This window comes from Sphaerodactylus townsendi, linkage group LG01 (genome assembly GCF_021028975.2).
Source record: "Sphaerodactylus townsendi isolate TG3544 linkage group LG01, MPM_Stown_v2.3, whole genome shotgun sequence".
Classification (NCBI taxonomy): Eukaryota; Metazoa; Chordata; class Lepidosauria; order Squamata; family Sphaerodactylidae; genus Sphaerodactylus; species Sphaerodactylus townsendi.
Window position 1 is genome coordinate 135,960,327 of NC_059425.1, and position 22,712 is coordinate 135,983,038.

Here is a 22,712-nt window from a genome sequence, read left to right on the forward strand (position 1 = left end):
CCCCCCCCCCCCCCCACCCCCCCCCCCCCCCACCCCCCCCCCCCCCCACCCCCCCCCCCCCCCACCCCCCCCCCCCCCCACCCCCCCCCCCCCCCACCCCCCCCCCCCCCCACCCCCCCCCCCCCCCACCCCCCCCCCCCCCCACCCCCCCCCCCCCCCACCCCCCCCCCCCCCCACCCCCCCCCCCCCCCACCCCCCCCCCCCCCCACCCCCCCCCCCCCCCACCCCCCCCCCCCCCCACCCCCCCCCCCCCCCACCCCCCCCCCCCCCCACCCCCCCCCCCCCCCACCCCCCCCCCCCCCCACCCCCCCCCCCCCCCACCCCCCCCCCCCCCCACCCCCCCCCCCCCCCACCCCCCCCCCCCCCCACCCCCCCCCCCCCCCACCCCCCCCCCCCCCCACCCCCCCCCCCCCCCACCCCCCCCCCCCCCCACCCCCCCCCCCCCCCACCCCCCCCCCCCCCCACCCCCCCCCCCCCCCACCCCCCCCCCCCCCCACCCCCCCCCCCCCCCACCCCCCCCCCCCCCCACCCCCCCCCCCCCCCACCCCCCCCCCCCCCCACCCCCCCCCCCCCCCACCCCCCCCCCCCCCCACCCCCCCCCCCCCCCACCCCCCCCCCCCCCCACCCCCCCCCCCCCCCACCCCCCCCCCCCCCCACCCCCCCCCCCCCCCACCCCCCCCCCCCCCCACCCCCCCCCCCCCCCACCCCCCCCCCCCCCCACCCCCCCCCCCCCCCACCCCCCCCCCCCCCCACCCCCCCCCCCCCCCACCCCCCCCCCCCCCCACCCCCCCCCCCCCCCACCCCCCCCCCCCCCCACCCCCCCCCCCCCCCACCCCCCCCCCCCCCCACCCCCCCCCCCCCCCACCCCCCCCCCCCCCCACCCCCCCCCCCCCCCACCCCCCCCCCCCCCCACCCCCCCCCCCCCCCACCCCCCCCCCCCCCCACCCCCCCCCCCCCCCACCCCCCCCCCCCCCCACCCCCCCCCCCCCCCACCCCCCCCCCCCCCCACCCCCCCCCCCCCCCACCCCCCCCCCCCCCCACCCCCCCCCCCCCCCACCCCCCCCCCCCCCCACCCCCCCCCCCCCCCACCCCCCCCCCCCCCCACCCCCCCCCCCCCCCACCCCCCCCCCCCCCCACCCCCCCCCCCCCCCACCCCCCCCCCCCCCCACCCCCCCCCCCCCCCACCCCCCCCCCCCCCCACCCCCCCCCCCCCCCACCCCCCCCCCCCCCCACCCCCCCCCCCCCCCACCCCCCCCCCCCCCCACCCCCCCCCCCCCCCACCCCCCCCCCCCCCCACCCCCCCCCCCCCCCACCCCCCCCCCCCCCCACCCCCCCCCCCCCCCACCCCCCCCCCCCCCCACCCCCCCCCCCCCCCACCCCCCCCCCCCCCCACCCCCCCCCCCCCCCACCCCCCCCCCCCCCCACCCCCCCCCCCCCCCACCCCCCCCCCCCCCCACCCCCCCCCCCCCCCACCCCCCCCCCCCCCCACCCCCCCCCCCCCCCACCCCCCCCCCCCCCCACCCCCCCCCCCCCCCACCCCCCCCCCCCCCCACCCCCCCCCCCCCCCACCCCCCCCCCCCCCCACCCCCCCCCCCCCCCACCCCCCCCCCCCCCCACCCCCCCCCCCCCCCACCCCCCCCCCCCCCCACCCCCCCCCCCCCCCACCCCCCCCCCCCCCCACCCCCCCCCCCCCCCACCCCCCCCCCCCCCCACCCCCCCCCCCCCCCACCCCCCCCCCCCCCCACCCCCCCCCCCCCCCACCCCCCCCCCCCCCCACCCCCCCCCCCCCCCACCCCCCCCCCCCCCCACCCCCCCCCCCCCCCACCCCCCCCCCCCCCCACCCCCCCCCCCCCCCACCCCCCCCCCCCCCCACCCCCCCCCCCCCCCACCCCCCCCCCCCCCCACCCCCCCCCCCCCCCACCCCCCCCCCCCCCCACCCCCCCCCCCCCCCACCCCCCCCCCCCCCCACCCCCCCCCCCCCCCACCCCCCCCCCCCCCCACCCCCCCCCCCCCCCACCCCCCCCCCCCCCCACCCCCCCCCCCCCCCACCCCCCCCCCCCCCCACCCCCCCCCCCCCCCACCCCCCCCCCCCCCCACCCCCCCCCCCCCCCACCCCCCCCCCCCCCCACCCCCCCCCCCCCCCACCCCCCCCCCCCCCCACCCCCCCCCCCCCCCACCCCCCCCCCCCCCCACCCCCCCCCCCCCCCACCCCCCCCCCCCCCCACCCCCCCCCCCCCCCACCCCGCTGAGTGGTTTCCGGGCTGTATGGCCGTGTTCTAGCAGCATTCTCTCTTGACGTTTCGCCTGCATCTGTGGCCGGCATCTTCAGAGGATCTGATAGTAGGAAAGGAAAGCAAGTGGAGTATATATACCTGTGAGTAAAGGTCAATAGGTGAGGGCATCTGAATAGGAGTGGCCTGGCAAGCGAGTAACAATGAAGTGTAGCATGTGAGTAACAATGGAGATAGCAAGGTCAATAGGTGAGGGAATCTGAGTAGAAGTAGTCTGGCCTTTGTTCCCTTTGATTGTTTATTGACTGTAGTCATCCTGTGTTTGTGTGGAGCTGATTAGTCACTGTCTTGACTCTAGTGTTTTTCAAAACTGGCAGCCAAGTTCTGTTCATTTTAATGGTTTCTTCCTTTCTGTTGAAATTGTCCATGTGCTTGCAGAACTTGAACTTAAAGGTCTTAGGATTCTTGCTAACTTTTGTATGGCCGGACTCTCTTACCTTTAACACTTACATGGCAGGCAGAATTTGACAGCTTGAAGATGTAGTGGTGAGAAAATGTTCAAGGAGTGCCCATTCTGATCTTGCAAAGCAAGAAGGAGTCCTGCTGTGGTATTTTAACACTAACACATTTATTGCAGCATCAGCTATTTTTGGCCATCAGAGCCCAGTTCATCAGATGCATGATGAACCCTCTGGTATTCAGGCCTACCTTCGCCCATCACCCCCACTCTGGTGAACATGAAGCCTGCCTCAAATAATCAATTCAGTCATCATCAATTCAATGTTTATTAGCCATAGGCCATACACATATAAACAGATACTTCAACCAAAGCCCTACTCCCCACAGTTTACAAAAATATAAGCCTGCCTCAAAGTGATGCCAGAAATCTCCAAACTGCAGAGGTGAAAATGCCATTGACTGAAAGGAAGTTAAGAGAGTCTTGAAGGAGCCTGAAAAAAGAATGAGACAAGATGACACTTAGAAGTGTGGAAATCACAATCTAGCTTGGTGTGCTGCCGTAAGAAAGATGGAGACAAAATGGAAAATGTTCAGAGGAAGGAAACATGGATGGCTGAGGATTTGGAAAATAAACCTTATTGAGAAAAGACTGAAGGACAAGGGAAGTAAAGTTCTGTCCCTTTAATAGAGGCCTGAAAATGGAAAAAGTATCTCATTAAGTGTTTGCTAAAGCCCCCCCCCCCCCCTCCAGGCTGTTGACAATTCTTGGAGAAACTTTCTATTGGGGGCAGCTGTTCATCAATAAAACCAATTAGCTGCTATGGACAGGGGTGGGGTGGAGGACTCTTTTCCTTACTGGAAGTCTTGAAACAGAAACCATACACCTGTCTGTCAGGTGTGCTCTCCTATATTAAACAGGGGATTGGACTGCTTGAAAGGTCAATGTGTTTAAGGACATTCCAGTCCTAGGACTGTCTTATCTGCAGCCTAGTTCAGTAGCAGTACAATTAAGAATAAAACAAGAGGCAGAGGCTGTGAAAAGGAGTTAGTTGTTTCGTTTTGGCTCTCCACTATTCATTTGTGTGTGTGAACTCTTTTGGAGCAGTAAGACAATATTCACATGGACATGGAAACAAAAGTATATTATTCTCAGTTGGCCAAAGTACCTAAGCATTTGTAGGGGTGCCTCCTAGGACAACACATCCTGTTGCTTCAACAGAGGCTGCAGAGGGAGGTGAGAAGTTGAAGCTTTTCATAACATGGAGGTAAATAACATTATCTTATACCTGCTGAAGATCAAACTGATATTAAATAAACAGCTAGAGGGAGAAGTTGTTACAAAATGAAGCCAAATGTAAGTATGAGTGTTACAATACTATGCAGAGCATAAATGGAAATGAGCCCTTCACAGTGGGTGTGGACCACTCCCAGCTAGTGATAAAGCAAGAATTCCTTTGCAATATTATACATTTCTAACATAAACAATTTCGTTATGAGCCTAGCCATTATTGAGCCAAATCTCTCTTTTTTTTTGAGACAAGCTAAGGATATGCAGTTAATGAGGTTGTGAGCTGCCTGGAGGAGGGTGGAGGACAGTACATTCTGTTTACTAGAGGATTCTTGGAAAATCATTTTCTAAGTGAGGTTATTTGCCTTCATGTCATGAAAAGCTTCAACTGCTTTTTCCCGTACAATAATTTTTCACTAACGAGTATCGTCTCCTGTCCCGTTAAGTAACTGCTACAACTGGATTTCATACCTTTGGGATTAAGGCTGATAATTTCTAAAGAAAAGTTTGTGACTTTGCTCATGTTAAACACTAAGCAGTGGTTGTGTGGCATAGAAGCTGTGAAAGCACTTAGTCTTTCGTTACAGATTCATAGGTGTATATATTCAAGGTCAGCTCTGGCATAAAACAAGTGCTCTATTTCACAGCAATGTCATTTGAGGTTGTTGTTTTTTTTTCACTCCTGCCTCTTCTCTTTGAATCTCCCTACAGAACTGGGCTTAAAATAGCTGCAGCATCTCAATTGAACCTCTTCAACAATAACCTGTTGCACCACCGCTTGAATGCTCCTGTGCTTCCCTAGAGACAGGACATTCTGGTTTTGTGGGCAGATGTCAAGTCACCAAGACAGTAGATAATAAGCAAAATAAAGCTGCACACATCTGCATGGGTGGGAATTATATAGATCCCTTTTAGCTATTCATTTCTTAAACCCACATGTTTCTATGTAACGTGCCATTCCATCCCAAGTAACATTTTCTTTTTCATTGTGTTTCACAATCCCTTTCGTGAGAATTGAAAAATGGGGGGAAAGAATGATAGCAAATTCCTACTTCAAATGCCAACATAGTGAAGTGGTTAGAGTGGCAGATGCTAATCTGGTGAGCTGGGTTTGATTCCCCACTCTTCCACATGAGTAGCAGACTTTAATCTGGTAATCTGGATTTGCTTCCCCACTCCTACGCATGAAGCCTGCTGGGTACTTGGGCTAGTCCAAGGACGTAGGTAAGGGGGGTGGTTTCTCGGGTTCAACCCCCCCATTGCATGTCTGAAGCTCCGCCCCCCGTTTGTGGGTTTTTGGTATTTTTAGTGTTTTTTGGTTTTTTGCCTGTAGGGGACACAATTTTTAGGCTAGCAGCACCAAAATTTCAGGGGTTGTTTGGGAGACTCTTCTGATGATTATACCATGTTTGGTGAGGTTTGTTTCAGGGGGTCCAAAGTTATGGACTCCCAAAGGGGGTGCCCCAATCCCCCATTGTTTCCAATGGGAGCTAATAGAAGATGGGGCTACACGTTTGAGGGTCCATAACTTTGGACTTCATGAATCAAACTTCACCATATCTGGGAGGTATTATCAGGGGAGTATCTTACTGACACCACCCAGGTTTTGTGTAGTTTGGTCCAGGAGGTCCAAAGTTATGGACTTTCAAAGCAGGTGCCTCATCCCTCATTGTTTCCAATGGGAGCTAATAGAAGTTGGGGGCTACACATTTGAGAGTCCATAACTTTGGACCCTCTGAACCAAACTTCACCAAACCTGGGTGGTATCATTAGGAGAATCTCCTAAAGATACCCTGAAAGTTTGGTGCTGCTAGCTTAACAATTGCACCCCTGACAGCAGGCACCCCCCCAAATTTCCCCAGATTCCCCAGATTTTCCTTTTAAATCTCCCCCGCCCCCTTTGGCATGGACTTAAAGGAAGAATCTGAGGTCCCCAGTTTAAACATTGAAAGTGATGTTGTTTCAGGGTGGGGGAGAATCCACCCCAAAAAGCATCACTTTCATTGTTGTTTTAACTGGGGACCCCAGATTCTTCCTTTAAGGTGGATTTAAAAGGAAGAGGAGGAGGAGTTTGGATTTATATCCCCCCTTTCTCTCCTGTAGGAGGCTCAAGGGGGCTTACAATCTCCTTTCCCTTCCCCCCTCACAACAAACACTCTGTGAGGTGGGTGGGGCTGAGAGAGCTCTGAAAAGCTGTGACTAGCCCAAGGTCACCCAGCTGGCGTGTGTGGGAGTGCACAGGCTAATCTGAATTCACCAGATAAGCCTTCACAGCTCAAGCGGTAGAGCGGGGAATCAAACCCGGTTTCTCCAGATTAGAATGCACCTGCTCTTAACCACTACGCCACTTCTGCTCCTATATATAACACCAAACAAAAAGGAGAATTTGGGCTCTCTAAACACCATTGAAAGTTATGCTGTTTGGGGTGGATTCCAGCATCACAGCAGCCGTCCATGGGGGTGGGTGGGGCAAAACTCAGATTTTTCACTGGGCTCCATTTTCCCTAGCTACACCTCTGCCCAGAGGGAAGGGCAGAAGGGGCTGCCGGCTGGGAGCCCAGTTGGTGGGGGGGGGGCAGGGGAGGGGGGCAGGGGAGTCTGCTGTACCCGGCCTTGGAGAGCTGTTTTTATAAACACTAATGCCAGAGGCGGGGCTTGTGGAGGTGTGGCCACACCCCCAGGGGCAGGTGGGGGCATGGCCCCACCCCCGAACTCACCCCATAAAAAATCTATACCTACTCCCTGGGCTAGTCACTGTTCTCTTTGAATTCTCAATTAAGGAAGCCACAACCCTCATGGGTGCTGTGTGGTTTCCGGGCTGTATGGCCGTGTTCTAGCAGCATTCTCTCCTGATGTTTCGCCTGCATCTGTGGCTGGCATCTTCAGATCCTCAGGAGAGAATGCTGCTAGAACACGGCCATACAGCCCGGAAACCACACAGCACCCAAGTGAAAGCCTTCGACAACCCACAACCCTCAGTTTGCAAGACCTGAACAAAGCTTTTAATGATAGGATGTTTTGGAGGATATTGATTCATAAGGTCACTGTGAGTCAGAAGTGACTTGACATACAACACACACAAATGCCAACTGCTTTTAAAGTGTTTGTTTGCCCAGCACATTGCAAGGGAACTTTTATGGTTAAGCAAGGGAACTTTTATGCTTAAGCAATCTTTGGAGCATTGGCCTTTTAAGAAAGTCATAGAGACAGGCTGCCCGAGAGGCAGCTTCCCTGAAGCTGAGTCTCAGAGCCTGCGGGGAAAGGAAAGGGTAAGTGAGTGAGGGGCCAACCGGGTGGCGGTGGCAGTGGCGCGGCGGCGGTGGCAGGTGCAGGGGGGGCAGGAACCTGCTGGGTGCCCCCACAGGCGTGTGCCCAGCATCATGGGTGGCCCCATGTCTCCATAGGCAGTACGCCACTGAGCACCATTTTAACAACTGGTTCTGCTGAAGTGGTACGAACCTGCTGAATCCCACCACTGCACCTAGGGTTGCCAATCACATGTGGAGGCTAGAGTTCTCCCACAATTACAACTGAACTCCAGACTACAGTGATGGGGGAACAAACCTAAATAGGTGACTGATAAAGAACCCTGGATATGTGTTTAATTCAAAACTCAAAGTTTTCTGAATGGTTTTCCTGGTTTAAGCTAACCAAATAATTCCCACAGTATTTATCAGATCTCTCTGAAGTTCCATTGAGAAGAGCTTTCACAAATTCCCATTTTCGAACAATGCCAACAGTTTATTTGCAGGGCAGACATAGTAAAACTCCTTTGGCTTTACTACTCTGCCTCTGTACAACCGATTGAGGATTTACAGCCCACTACCTTTTTCATTGTCCAATATATACCTGTGTTTGATTTAGGGTGAACCAGGTTACTCCATGTTCCCTTGAAACAGAAGAGGAAGACATAATTTTTTTATTGGCAGATGTAAATCTGCCAATAAACATTATCAACAAATGTTCTTTTGATTTGATGTTGCTAATCATAGACTTTGCTACACAAGAGGAGAAACCTTACAACATGATATCAATAAAATTGAGAATAATCTTAAAGATATAGTACAGATTAGCACTTTTAATGCCAAGATTGCATTTAAATTTAATTTTTTTAAAAAAATTAAAAGAAATTTTAAAAATTTCTCTGAGAAGGTAAAGGAGATTAAAACTCACAAATTCCACCATGACAATCGAGACTATGAACAAAATGATACCAAAATGATACCCTCAGGCCTAAGAAAAGGGTGACTTGGCAAGACGGCCAATATAATTCCTTTGAAATTGACACGGATCACAAGGAACTTTTTACTACCTCAGAGGAAGATCTTGCAGAGTCTACAATTAAACCTAATAGCCAATACCTATATAGATGGAGCAAAAGGCAAACTAGAGTGCCTGGTTTTTTTTCGACCCCACCATTGGGGGAGATACCAAACTTAGTCGCCAACTTATTGGATAGAATATTGACAGATGAAGAACAACGGGTTTTAAATCTTGAAATGGGCTATGTGCCAGTACCTAATTATGACCCATTTCAAATCCATGTTGATTTATACAAACTAATAAATCAAACTTAAAGCACACTTTGGTTCAGATTCTACCACATTACAGTGCCCCTTTAAATCTAGATCTTCCTTAATACCTCCAGTCAGTGACCTAAAGCTCATTTTCTGAGACATTTGCAAAATAGAAAACACCTGTAAGTACACCCCCATGCCTAAGACGTTCTCTTCTAGAGATAGATTAATCATCCAAGGCCTTGCTAATGATCCACAAATTATCATCAAAGAAACAGACAAAGGTGGAGGTATTGTGATTCTCAATACCCGAGATTATTTATTTGAGGTCAACCAGCGACTTAATAACAACTATTACTATTAAAAACTTTCTGGTGACCCTACTGAACATATTAAGAACATCATTAAGATTGCAGTTAATGAAGTTGTAGTTTTGGGTATTATTGATAATCAAGTAGCCAACTACCTAATGTGTCAATTTCTTAGCACACCTGTTTTTTATGTTTTGCCCAAACTGCACATATCAGGTTTTCCTCCACCAGGCAGACCCATTATCTCAGGATCTGGCTCAATTCTTGACCCTCTTGCCAAACATGTAGATTCCTTTATTCAGCCCTTTGTCCCTAAAATTCAGACATACATCAAAGATAGTACAGATTTTGTCTGTAAAGTTGATAACTCGCCTTTCCTCATTAATGGGACTTTACTTACCATGGATGTTCACTCACTTTATACCAACACCCCATTAGATGAGGCAATTTTGTCTGAGAACAATTTTGTCTGAGGTGCTTGACTCTAGAGGTAAAAAAAGATCTTCCTACTTTCTTTTTACTTGAACTCATTGACATGATTTTTGAAAAGAATTATTTTTGCTTTGACTCCCAAGATTATTTACAAAAAAGAGGTGTAGCTATAGGTAGTTCCCTAGCTCCAGCAGTTGCCAATTTATTTATGGACTATCTAGAAAGGAATTATATGTGCAAACCTGACAAAAATCCCTTTTGGTATAAGGTTATACTATTTAAGAGATGTGTAGGTGATTTATTTATTATTTTTGAAGATTTTTCTACTGTTTCTTCTTTTGTTGACTGGACAAATTCCTTCCATCCAGATATAAAATTTTCTCACAACTCTAGTCAATCCTCTGTTCATTTTCTTGATGTCACAGTCTATGTTACCTCTCATAATACTTTAGCCATAAAACCTTACACTAAACCTATAGATAAAAAGATGACTTTACATTAGCAGTCTTTTCATCCCAAACAATTAAAAATGCTGAGACTGAAAAGGAATGCCACCTCTAATGTAGATTTTCCAAGCGAAAGTGAGCAACTGATGCAATTTCTTATCAATAGACAATATCTTCCACACTTCCTAAAAATGCCTGGCAAAGAGTCAATAGAAGCCAAAAATTTTTTAAAGTTCCTAAGACTTTCTCAAATCGGCTTACTTTTGCTTTAAATTTTACTCCAGTGGCCAATAATATCAAAACCGTTATCCATCAACATTGGCATGTTATTGCTGGTTTTCCTGGATGTGGAGATCTGATCAACCCAGAATTGGTTATAGATGTACCTCCAACTTACGTGATTATTTAATAAGATCTGACTTCATATGTAATACTTCTATTACTTCTCCCATTATAGGACATAGAAAATGTGCCCATTGTTCTATGTGTGCACAAGCTATGAATATCACTGAATTCGCACATCCTAACTTGAAAAACAAATGGCTTCTAAAGACACTTACCACATGCAGTACAAATAATTTAATTCAATGTCCTTGTTCATGTATATATATTGGGATGTCCTGTAGACAGGTGAAATATAGAACACAAGTCTGGAACTTAGATGCACGTTTAGTCCAACACTTGGTTGAAAACAGACTTTACTTTTTGTGTCATTTATTCTTGTAGGAGTTCTTCTTATAGACATGTAGATATTGGAAAACATCTTTGCAGGATCAAGACCAAGCTTATTTGTACCTTTAGATCCTTTTACCCCCTTGGTTAAATAATGAAATGGACTTCAGTTGCTTTCTATAAACCATGTTTACTCTTTTAAAAAAATAATTGTATTTTTGTATGTGTGGCATCTTGGTTCTTAAAAAATAAGCTTATGATAATGTAATTAGTAAATTATCCACTTGTATGTTGTGTTTCCTTTTCAATGTTTAAGCACTTATACTATGGTTGTTTCCCCACTTACCATCTGCTGCGCGCTACTCTTGCCAAGTAGCGCGGGGTCCCGCGGCACTCCCCACTACAGGGATGGCGACAACGCAGCCACCCCAACGCTGCCGCTCTCGCGCCCCCTCAGCGCGCATAATTCCTGGCGCTCCTCAAAACAGCGCCTTTTGATGACCCTGCGCAGAATTGTGGGAAAGCCCGGGAGCGCGCCAGAAATGACGCGTGCTGAGAGTAGCGCGCAGCAAAGGGTGGTCGATGGTAAGTGGGGAAACGACCTATATAAAGAAGCTCTTTGTAGCCCATCATAATGCAGCATACTGAAGCACACTTCCAGAAAGCCTAGCCTTATATTGATTCGAATATTTATAGCCATTACATTATGTAAGCAGACCCTTATTAACTTTGTAGATAATATGTAACTTTATTTTTTATATTAAATGATATGTACAATGAATATCATAAATAACTATATTTTTAACTTTTGTAATATTTGTTATATTTATATACATGTTATTTATTGTTCTCTTTTCTGTATAAATTAATTTTGTAGTGGCTAATTAAACCATGATTGGGCAGGCATAAACTTTTCATGCTGCTGATGAAGCAGTTCAGAGCTGTGAAATGAGAAAGAAAAGCTGGATCATCCCGTCCACGGTTGAGCATCTACAACCTTTGCACACCTCCTCTGCAGTGTTGTTCCCTTTACTTACAGGACTTTATCATTCTCCTGCAGCCTTTTGGGCATTTCAGTTCATTCCATTTTGTGGCCTTGTTAGCTGTTATTATATTCCCTTTGCCTTTTGTTGTGCTGTTGTTTTGGATTTTTTGTTTCCTCTGACTCTTACATACATGTTGGTGCAGTAGCCGATTGTGAGGGTGATTTTTTTTCTTATCTGTCGGTTATAGCCTCTTATTGCTACCACACCTTCCCTCTCCCCCCTTTTTTTCTTTTCACGTGGATCCTGGCATTCTCCCAGAATTATTTACAACTTTTCTCCAAACTGCAAAGATCAGTTCACTTAGAAGAAATGGCAGCTTCAGAAGTTGGCATCACTACCTTGCTGAGCTCCCTCCTCTCCCCAAACTCTACTCTTCTGCGGTATCACCTCCAAATCTCCAGGAGTTTGCCAAGTTGAAGCAGACAACCCTAGGTCCTGTAGTGGCTCTTTGTAGTCTGTAACAGGGAAAATGGTTACTATTACATCCTTTGGTCCTTCACATCATGTTTTATGACAAGGGCTGCCACGGGAAGGGGAGACAACCACAGAATGTCAGGGAGGAAGGCTATATGTAGGTCTTAAACATTTCAGGTTGCCAGAACCCCACCAGGGCCAGGGGATTCCTGCTGTGGGCCCTGTCTTTCTGGTGCTGTCTATCTGGCTGGCAAGGGTCTTGCCAGGCTTAAAATGAGGCCTTGCCTTGATGTTGCCCGCATGATGGTATCACTTCCAAAAGTGATGTCATCATCCAGGTCACAACAGGGACAATGCACTGGTATGTGGGTAAAACACTATGGTAGAAACAGCATCTGACATACAGTTTTTGCCCAAATACCAGAGCGATCCCCTCACATTTGTATCCCACCTTTCATTTGAGTAACTCTAGTCAGCATCCCTGGCCTCAGAGAGCTGCTCCTCTGGGCCTCCCAGGAGCCTCTTGGCCCATCTCTGACTGGGCAGTGTGATGTGGTGGGTAGAGTGTCGTGTTGAGATTCAGGAGCCCGTCTCTGACTGGGCAGTGTGGTGTGGTGGGTAGAGTGTCGTGTTGAGATTCAGGACCCCAAGTTCTAATCCCCAGTCTGGTGCAGAAGCTAGCTGGATGACCTTGGCCCAGTCACATATTCTCAGACTCTGCTACCTCAGAGGGCTGTTGTAAGGATGACAGTGGAGAGCTCTGGGAAGAAGAATGGAGTTCCCAAATGTGTTAGAGCACTCCCTTCTCTTTCTTCTCTACTAAGCGCCTCCAAATGTTTATATTTCTGTTAATATATGTTTATATCCTCCAAATGTTTATATTTCTGTTAATATATGTTTATATCCTCCAAATGTTTACATTTTGTAATCTTTTCATGTTTGCACTTTGTCATGTTTTATATTATTGTACTTTTATAAGTATGTAAGCAGCCTTGAGTCCCTTGGGAAATTGGCAGGGAAGAAATGTAAAATATCTTTTAAAAAGTACTGAGGCTAGGGCGGGGCTTGGGGAGGCATGGCTCCCATAAAAAAATCTATACCTACGTCCCTGAGTAAGACCCATTAAACTCAGTCAGACTTGTTTATGAAACAATATCATCACTCTGGACAAGTGCTGAACATTGCTTGCATCAGACTTGTATTTATAAAATTGTAGTATAGAAATTATAGATGCTTGCAGTTTGCATATCCTACAAACACATCAATGTCAGAAACAACAGCTTCCCAAAATCATAGTACATTTGCTAGAAAGCCATCTATTTTTCAAAACAACTACAGGAATAAAAAGTATTAGAATCAGAGAGTTGGAAGAGACCACAAGGGCCATCAAGTCCAACCCCCTGCCATGCAGGAACACACAATCAAAGCTTTCCTGACAAATTTTCATCAAGTCTCTGGCCTCTTCCGCACGGGCCATTTAGAATGGTGAGGGGCTGGTAGAAAAGAGGGGCCGGAGCGCAGCTGCAGCGACGAATACCCCACTATACCGGTGTTTTCTTGACTTGCTCATTGAGCGAGTTTTATTGACTTGCTCATTGACTTGCTCATTGAGCGAACGGCACCAGGTGGAAGGCGGCATTTTCCCTGTGCTGCTTTTTTCTGCCTTTTACCTCCTCTTGGCTGCTGTCCTCTACAGAGGCCAGGGGACACGCCTCCTGGCCTCCATTCCTGGAGGTGTCGTCATGGCCACAGAAGCGTGTCCCCTGGCCTCTGCTGAACGATGGCAGCCGAGGTGAGAGGGGGGGAAAGCAGTGGGTCCTGGATGAAGGCGACCCCGCAGGTGGCTGGGGCACTTGGACTATTTGCAGGACAACGCACAAATGGCCCCGGGGGTGCAACGGCTGCAAGTATGCTGGTTCAGCCCCACTTGCAAGGCCCATGCGGAAAGGACCTATGTTAAAAAAACCTCCAAAGAAGGAGACTCCACCACGCTCTAAGATATTCATCACTAATATACAATTGGGGGACGCTTGGCTGCGGTATTGGGCCTGAAATTATGCCAGGAAGTGTTCTCTTATAACAAGTTTATTCTTATAACAAGGAATAGAGGTTTGGTATAAATGCCTGGAAAGAAACTTAGCAAAAATAAACATGCAAACAATGAAATTCTAAATAGAATTTCACCCTTCTAAGCACATTAAGAAGGGTATTGCTTAGGATTGTATTATAAATGTATTAAATAATATTTATTTTGCAACAAATTGGTAGAGGAAAAAAGGTCAAACACCAGTCAAGCTTACTTTTAGGGATATCAAAAAATAGAAAAGATTAGCAGCACATGGGTATAAATATGCTGGATTTTCTTTGTATAATTTAATGCTGCTCTCTGCTGGTCCAGAGTTGCAGCTGCAGCTTCAATTTTTTCCTGATGGTTTCATTATAACTGTCATTATTTTTAGACAACACATTTCTCAATAAAGTCCAATTTGTTTAAAACTGCGTCATTCAGGGGACGCAGTGGAGGAAAAATATATTTTTAAAATGAATGGTCATCTTTTCCAGCTCACTGGACTAGGACTCAATAGCTTAATTCAAGCACTACAGATCAGTATTCCAAACTATGGCATTTAGGATGGGATTGTGCTGCAGGGTCATGCGTGCCTCTTCTTCTCCCTCTTATGTGACAATTTTCTTCTGTTTTTTAACTGGTTTGCAACAACTAATTGTGGATGGGTAAAATTGGGCAAACTGTGGTTAATGTAAACCAGGAACTGCTTCCAAAACTATGTAAATACAACAAAGAAGGAGCCTGCAAAGAATCATGGCATGCTTGAAAGGAAGACAGTTTGGAAATCCCCAGCCACAAATCTCCTTTTCCATCACCCCCTAAGCTCTCAGGAACTTAAACAGGGTAATTTCTCCTTCAACTGGATACTCCTTTGCTCTCAACAGTCTGTCCCTTTCACTCCTTATCAAGCTGTTTTTTAGGGTTTTTCCCCTTTTTGGCTTGGCTTATTTGTACTGCCATCTTTTATGTATATCCTGGGAGTAGGAGTCACTCCACAGAACAGAGTACTGGCTTATTCAGTAGCTCATAATCCTCCAGCAAGTTGTTTCGCAACAGAAAGAATTGCAGGCTGTAAAGGAATGGAGATATGCCTGTGTTAATTGTTCAGTAGACCTCTGAAACAGGCAGGATTTAGGTAATAATGAGTGACAATAGGGTAAAAATATTGATATGTAATGATTTTTTTATTTATGTGCTTTATTTATAGCCTGTCTTTCTCTTTGAGACTAAAAATGCATTACAAAGACCCACTCCTCAGGGGCCAAAAACACCGGTGTGGGCCCAGTAAAAACACTGCTTGGGGGGGAAACTTTGCATGGCTGCTGCCTCCAAAACAAGGCAGCCGTGTGCTCCTCCCCCCCCAAACTTGAGGAGAAACAGTGTTTTTGAAACTCTCTAAATGAGCGAGTTTTTCTAAAAACACTGTTTTGCACCTGGTGCCGAGCAAACGGCACTGGGTGAGAGGCGCCGCTTTTAGTCATGTCCATTTTGTTTTTAAACATAACTTCTCTTCCCTGCACAGCTCTGCAGGGACGAGGAGACACGCCTACTGCCCTTTGACCCCAAGGCTTTGCTATGGCCATGGCAGCATATCCCCTTGTCTCTGCGGAGCAGTGCAGGGAAAGAGAAGATATGTTTAAAAACAAAAAGGATGTGCCTCTGTGCAAAGGTGCCTCCACAAGCTGTGGCAGCTCCAGGGCCACCTGCACAGAATCATGCAAATAACCCAGGGCTATACAGAGGTCATTTACCCCAGTTTGCAGCCGCTTCCCTGGCCCGTGTGGAGTGGACTAAAGTATAAAACAATGCAGTTGAGAAGCATGAGGCACATGGATTGTATGATCAATCATACAAAGATTGCAAATATGAGAAATAATAAAAAGTATCCGATATGCAAAAACATAGAACTACAAAAGCACAAGGCAATGCAGTATGATCAAAATAATACATGTAATAAATGGCACAGATTACGATCTTCTTCCCTTTGCAATTCCTTTAAACTGTTTTACTATGGTTTTTACGCTGGTTAACAGTTTTGCAGCAACTCAAATCCCAGTCATAAATGTGGCAATGTTGATAGCTCATATTGTTTCATTCGCTGAAACAAAGAATCCTTCTGTGAAGCAAATTCATTTGTCCTACAGAATGGAAAGTCATGGCATGCGAGAGTTTGGATTGGGTTTATAATCTCATATTAAATAAAAATTTATCCAAAACTCATACCTCATCCACAGTACTTTAAAACAGATTGAAGTAGTGCAGAATGGTGCACTTAATGGCATTTTATCCTTTATGTATTTTATCGTGAAAGCATACACGCACGCACGCACACACACACACACTCTCCTGCGAACTTGGGCCAGTCACAGTTCTTTCAGAATTCTCTCAGCCCATACAGAAGCAGGCAATCGCAAACCACCTCTAAAAGTCTGTTTCCTGGAAAACACACACACTTGCAGTATAGGAACAGTAGATTTGCGAGTTAGCCTTTACTTGCAACTATATCTTATTTTTAATATTTTCAAATTATTAAAATATTGAACCATAGCAGTGCTGCATTTTCACAAGCTGAATTTGTTAATGAACTACATTATTACTCAGATGTGACCATCTGCCTGGTTTTGTTTGTTTGTTTGTTTTTGGGAACAGGATGAATGGTTGTGAAGCATGTGAGCGCTTTTGTGTCCACAAGATGGTGATATATATCCTTTTACTGAATAAATTAATTTTTTTTGTGCAGGCATGCATATGTGTTTGTCAGGCACAGAAGATGATTCTTCCATTCTTATTAATTGCCCCCACTGAAATTTACTAATTTTCTTAAGTTTGTATTGTGGCTTTTAATGTCAACAAGGGAAAACTTGTGAAGTCAGTGGAAGCTAATTAATCTCCATTCAATCAGCAAATGAACAAACTGCTCTAGGACATGAGTTTTTACAGTTTTTCTTCAAACTATCGTTTGTTTTATTGCTGGGCATTTTTTGGTTTTTGCTTTGCAGCTGGTTCAGACAACTGTTCCAGAACTTGAGTCTCATGATTTGCAAGCTGCTAAGACCTTAACAATTATGTTGCCAGTACAGTGGCCAATAGTATCAAGCTAACAAATAAAGAGGGCACCAACAAATACCAGGCAGGAAGACAAAACCAAAACCAAAACTAGCGGTGATAAAGTTTTCCTATGTCATTCGCAGTTTCATACAATATATGCTGTAAAAATCCCCAATACAAGTTGAAAACACCTCTGCTGTTCTAGATGGAGAATGGACAAGTATTTGATCTTGAAAATTCCTGGGAGAAAGATTTTTTTTAATTAGGTGGGGTTTACAGCTTACTTTGCAAGGGGAGAGGACATTTCATAGTAAAAAAAATTAGTGCACCTTTTTGGACAATTTATGTCAGTTTCTTTGATGATAATGAGCTGAATGTCTTCTGTGTGACTTTCGCCCATCTAAGGCAAATGCCGTTTGGGGGGAACACTGTAGTATGCTCTGGAGTGTGGAGAGTTGGGGTGATCTTACCTATTTCATGCTAGATAGGATGTGCCCTAAAATATATTATAACATGCAGCATTCTTACTATCCTAAATGGGTGAAAGTAAACTAGTGTTGGCTGGTATGCGGTACTGATAAGAAGGTGACCAAAGTGGTACCTCCCATCAACTGTTTTGAACCCCTCCCCTATCTGTAAAAAAATTATATTCAGTCCAATTCTACATTATTTCAGATTGATATTGCATTGCTTTAATATTATTGATAAATAATGTTGTTTCATAATTTTCTCTGTTATGTGCCATCAAGTCACGTTCAAATAGGTGACGCTATGAATTAATGACCTCCAAAATGTCCTATCATTAACAGCCTTGCTCAGCTTTTGCAAACTGTGGCTTCTGTACTGAGTCAATCCATTTCATTGTTTTAGTATTAGATAATATCAATTATATTTAGTGGGGTAGTTGTGTGGTTTCCGGGCTGTATGGCTGTGTTCTAGTAGCATTTTCTCCTGTCGCTTCAGAGGATCCTCTAAAGATGCCAGCCACAGATGCAGGGGAAACGTCAGGAGACAATGCTACTAGAACACAGCCATACAGCCTGGAAACCACACAGCACCCCAGTGATTCCGGCCGTGAAAGCCTTCGACAGTACAATTATATTTAGTTTGATTTATGAAGAGTACAAAATTGGAAAAGGGTCAGAAATATTCATCATTTTTAAAGCAACAAATCAAAGGCAAGAACAAATATGCAATTGTCAGGAATTTCACATTCAAAATGTTGCTTCTGGTGTAACTTCATAGAAATCCTTGACCCTTAGTTCACTTGTACTGGTAGGGGGAACTCCTGATCTTATAGGAGAGTAATAAGATTCATGCTGCAACCGGAGTGACCTGCCTTAACTGGAAACACACAACACAGGATGTATATCTGGGTTATGAGTCAGCAGATGATAAAGCCAGATATTTATGATACCTCCATTTACACCCCTCATGCTAAATATCATATCACTTGATCACGGTGCTAAATATCAGATCACTTGATTGAAAAGTCAAATGCAGTACATTCGTTTGAGCAGATTGCTTCTCACTGAAACATTTAGGCTATGGCGAAGCTTGCATAAATGAGTGATGTACAGTAGGATTAAGGCATGTGCTTCCTTCACATGGTCTCCACAGCCAGAAGCATCTTCACATGACTTTTTTGAGCCTGTGACTGCTACAGTTTTTAGTTGATCTTTGACTTATGCTGCCTAAACGGCTGAGCCATTCACAGGAGGAAAGCTATGCACCACATGCTGAGTTCAGTGCAGATGGCTTTTTGCAAGCTGTTACAACTACAGTTTTCGGAGAGTCTGTAAACATACATGAAACACTGATTCAGGCTCAGCTTGGCAGACAGTGGATGAGAAAGAGTATTTTGTTTTTGTTTAACAACATGTAGCAACATGGATGTAAGTTGACATGAAGGGACTACAAGCCAAAACTCTGATGGGATCAAATGCCATGAACCAACTCAACTATGTTCCAGAATGGACTAACTATTATGCTAAGTTAACTATAGACCAGAGAGTACTGTGTTTTTGATATGCAGCTATTCACAAATCATATAATCAGAGCTTTATCCAGCAAACTGTATAGTGCAAGCACATTTTAACCACTTAGAAGGTTGAGGTATTTAAGGACAGTACGCTCCCCACTTTAGACAGGGTCTATCTGACACTCTCTGATTCCGTTAAGAGAGTAGGAGGCATACTAGACCTATCATTACTACTGGAGAAACAAGCCAATGCTATCAGTTTCACTTAGCATAGCCGTTAACCCCCTATCCCAGTGATGGCGAACCTTTTTGAGACTGAGTGCCCAAATTGCAACCCAAACCCCACTTATTTATCTCAAAGTGCCAACCCAGCAATTTAACCTGAATGCTGAGGTTTTCGTTTAGAAAAAAACGGTTGGCTCCCTCTTCCTCCACCCCACCCGCTCCAGCAGGGGCCAGTCTGCTCTAGCCTCCAGCAAGTCCCATGCGCACCGCTCTGTGCCTCTCTAGCATCTCTGCCTCCTCTGCGCCCCCCCCCCTCGGGCAGCAGCCACTTGGAGCACAGGCACCAGGCCTGTCGTGGTCAGTGGCCCAGGCCAGCCTAGATGTGGGTGTGTGTGTGTGGGGGGGTGATTTTCCGCCCCCCACATGATGAAGTCTGTGTGCATGTGCCCACAGAGAGGGCTCCGAGTGCCACCTCTGGCACCCATGCCATAGGTTCGGCATCACTGCCCTATCTTGACCTGGCTGATCTGGCCATGGAGATTATTCCATGGTTGTGTTAAGGTTGGACTACTGTGACACACTCTACATTTGTCAGCTCAGAATCTCCAGTTGGTACAAAATGTGGCAGCCCAATTACTAGCTGTCAAGCAGAACTTGAACATCACACCCATCCTGCAGTCATTCTATTCTGATTGGTATACAAGCTTGAGTCCGTTCAACGTAGAAAAATTATAAGCAAGTAGTGACCTTTGGGTCAGATAAAACAGAAGTTATTTGTTTTTCATATTGCTTCAAATGTATTGCCATTTTCCAAAAGTTTAAACAAATAATCCAGTTAAGTAGCAGTTTGCCCAACCACCCTTATCAGAGCAAACTTTGATTCTGTACACTTTACAGATACTTGAAAACATTTCATTTTGTTCTTGTAAGAAATGTATCAAATAATATTTATTCTGCAAATCCATAATTTATTTATTAAAAAATTTCCTTCACAAAAGATGCTCAAAGCAACGTGCAGCCCCATCCAAAGGGCTGTGCACCTAGCCATGGATGCACCAGGCCGCCACCCCCCAAAAGCCTTTCCAGTGGCACAGGGAGGCTAGTAAAGCGGGAAAGCCTCCCCGCCACAAGAAGTCTCCACTGGGCTACATAGACTTATGCCACCATTTTTGGTGGTGTAAGTCAGAGGCCCTGTCTGCTTGTGAACCACAACGAAAGGCGGGGGGAAACTGACGGATATCAGCTCCTCCCACAGCCATGCCCCTGGCCCACCACTTATACACCAGTGGCAGCAGAGGCTCTAGGATGCTGGCACTGTATCTGGTGCTGTGTTCCAGTGCTGGTGAGGGCCTTAATGGCTGGCTGCAAAGGGCTGTCAGGATAACCAAGTAGCAAAGGCCCTCTTTGCTATTCTCCGCAGAGCCTTACTTGGTGGTCTCCCATCTAAGTACCAACCCACTTAGCTTTCAAGATCCACTAAGACTAAAATCTAAAATCTACTACTTTACTAATTAATTAGCATTAATACGTACATTAATTAGCTTTACCTAACATACCAGCTACTGGTAGATAGAAATTTGGCCACTGTCATCCCAGCTTTGGTGATTTCCAAAATAGATCACTGCAGTGCTCTCTACATGCAGCTTCCCTTGAAGGAGTCCCAGAGGCTTTGGTTAATATAAAATGTCACTTCTTGTTACTTAACAGATTCAAGCCAGCATACTTTTATTTCACCAGCTCTCATGTATGTACTGAATCCAAGGGGCTAGTTTAAATTCCAAAGCAGACTCAATCTTAAGAAACTCTGCAAGTGTTTCCTTCTCCCTTACAGATCTTCCCAATGTTGAAGATTTACCAAGACAGGCATATTTTGGGGTCCACATTTCGTAGAGCAAAACTGACCTTCCTAAGAAGTAGGGTGTTTTCTGCAGTGCCCCTGTTATACACTGCCTTTTTCTTTGGAAAATAAATGTTGTTTCTTTGGTTATCCTCCTGAAGGCCACTAAAGCTGTTCTTTGTCGGTCTGTCAGTGATCAGAATTTGCAAACTTTGTAACTGCGCCTTCTGCTGATTCAGTTGTTGCTTTGTGATACTTTAAAGGTGTTGGTTTTATTTTGATGAAAATGCAATGGCTTTAGAAGTAAAATGGCCATGAATCCTTTTCTTAGCTCATGGGGAAGAGCTTTAAATATGGAATAAAAATTGGATGACTCCTGCAGTTCCTGTTGTGCATTCAATGGTTTCTAATTTTAAGGGAGCTCTTTCATTCTTATAATCATTTCAGTGGAGAACCAGATCTATACTAGCACAGCAATCAACTTGATGGGGTAAGATTGTGAATACATTAGAACATGTCTGGGGTTCTGGACTAAGGCTCAGACATTTCATATCATCATGCTACACTTTAGAGAGTTTGCTACTTGCCATATCTGAACAACCTGAAAACAATCTGTCAGCAAATAGGTGGCACCTACTTGGAACAAAATGCTATCATGTTCATTGGGGTGTTTAAGACTGAGGAATATGTCACTGTGCAGGTAAAATGCCATGTCTTCCTCACTACTGAAGAAGTACTGTATTTGATTAAGCATCTCCTACTCTACAGAAATGGATAACTATTGTTCAAATATCTGTAACAAGATGAAGGCATTTTTTTCTTCTCACTAGACTGCTAGATTTCAGCTCTCACCTCATAACTATAAATAATAGCTCTGGGGTTAGTTTTGTTGCAGACAGAGATGGGGAAAGACAGGAATGAGGAAAATCCTTTATTTTGTTCTCTTTTCTTGTGTCACTGGCAAACTAACGCTCTGTTGTGGTCAGTGGTAGGATGTGCAGAATAGTGTTTGAGATTCCATAATGGCCTGTTTTGTATTTGAAGCAGACGAGTATCACGTGTGGTTCAATGGGCTATGAGGTTGGTAATGCAAAACTGCAGAATGTGTAGAACAATGGGAGAAAATGATTTTGTCCTTCCATAATTAACAAAAGACGAAAATTAACAACAGGCCTACCCACCTTCAATAGTTTTTTAAAAATGTATGCTCATAGAGACATACAGATGACATCTGCAGAAGTAAAGGTCAAACTGAGTATGTCTTTCCCTCCCTCACCCCCCCTTAAATACATTTTTAAAAACTGAAGTAAACTTTAGCTTCTTTAGAGTCTTTAAATGTTAATGTTTGTGGGGGTAATATAATACCACTGTGGCTTTTTCTCAGTGTATTTGCAGAAATGGATGAACAATAAAAAGGTTCCTATTATAAAAAGAAATTGGTCAGTTCCTCAGAATATTTTTACCATTTTTTTAACCATATGTCTAGTTTTATTTGGAGAACCTGATAATAGTTCCTTAAAAAAAGTGGAGATTTAGTCATTTAACTGCATGGTCCCAGTTTTGACCTTCTAGGAAAAATCCCCAAACCACACAATTCTTATTCTATTTAGTCACAGTTTATTGTTTTAAAAATGTAATAATTTTATGAATTACACTGTTTTACTACACAAGATAGTCCTAACTTTATGCTTTGAGTAACAATGGAAAGTAAGCATCATTTTTCCAATGAGTTGTTCT

The 22,712-nt window shown here is 46.7% G+C and overlaps 1 protein-coding gene across 1 annotated transcript in view; it reads right to left on the reverse strand.

Annotated features, from left to right (window-relative positions):
* Positions 1-21,729, reverse strand: part of NT5E (5'-nucleotidase ecto) — a 68,313-nt gene extending 46,584 nt beyond the window's left edge. The window contains exon 1 of the mRNA XM_048505797.1: positions 21,613-21,729. Within this exon, the coding sequence (XP_048361754.1) occupies positions 21,613-21,729 (117 nt within the window). The remainder of the gene's footprint in view (positions 1-21,612) is intronic.
* Between the last annotated feature and the right edge of the window lie 983 nt (positions 21,730-22,712).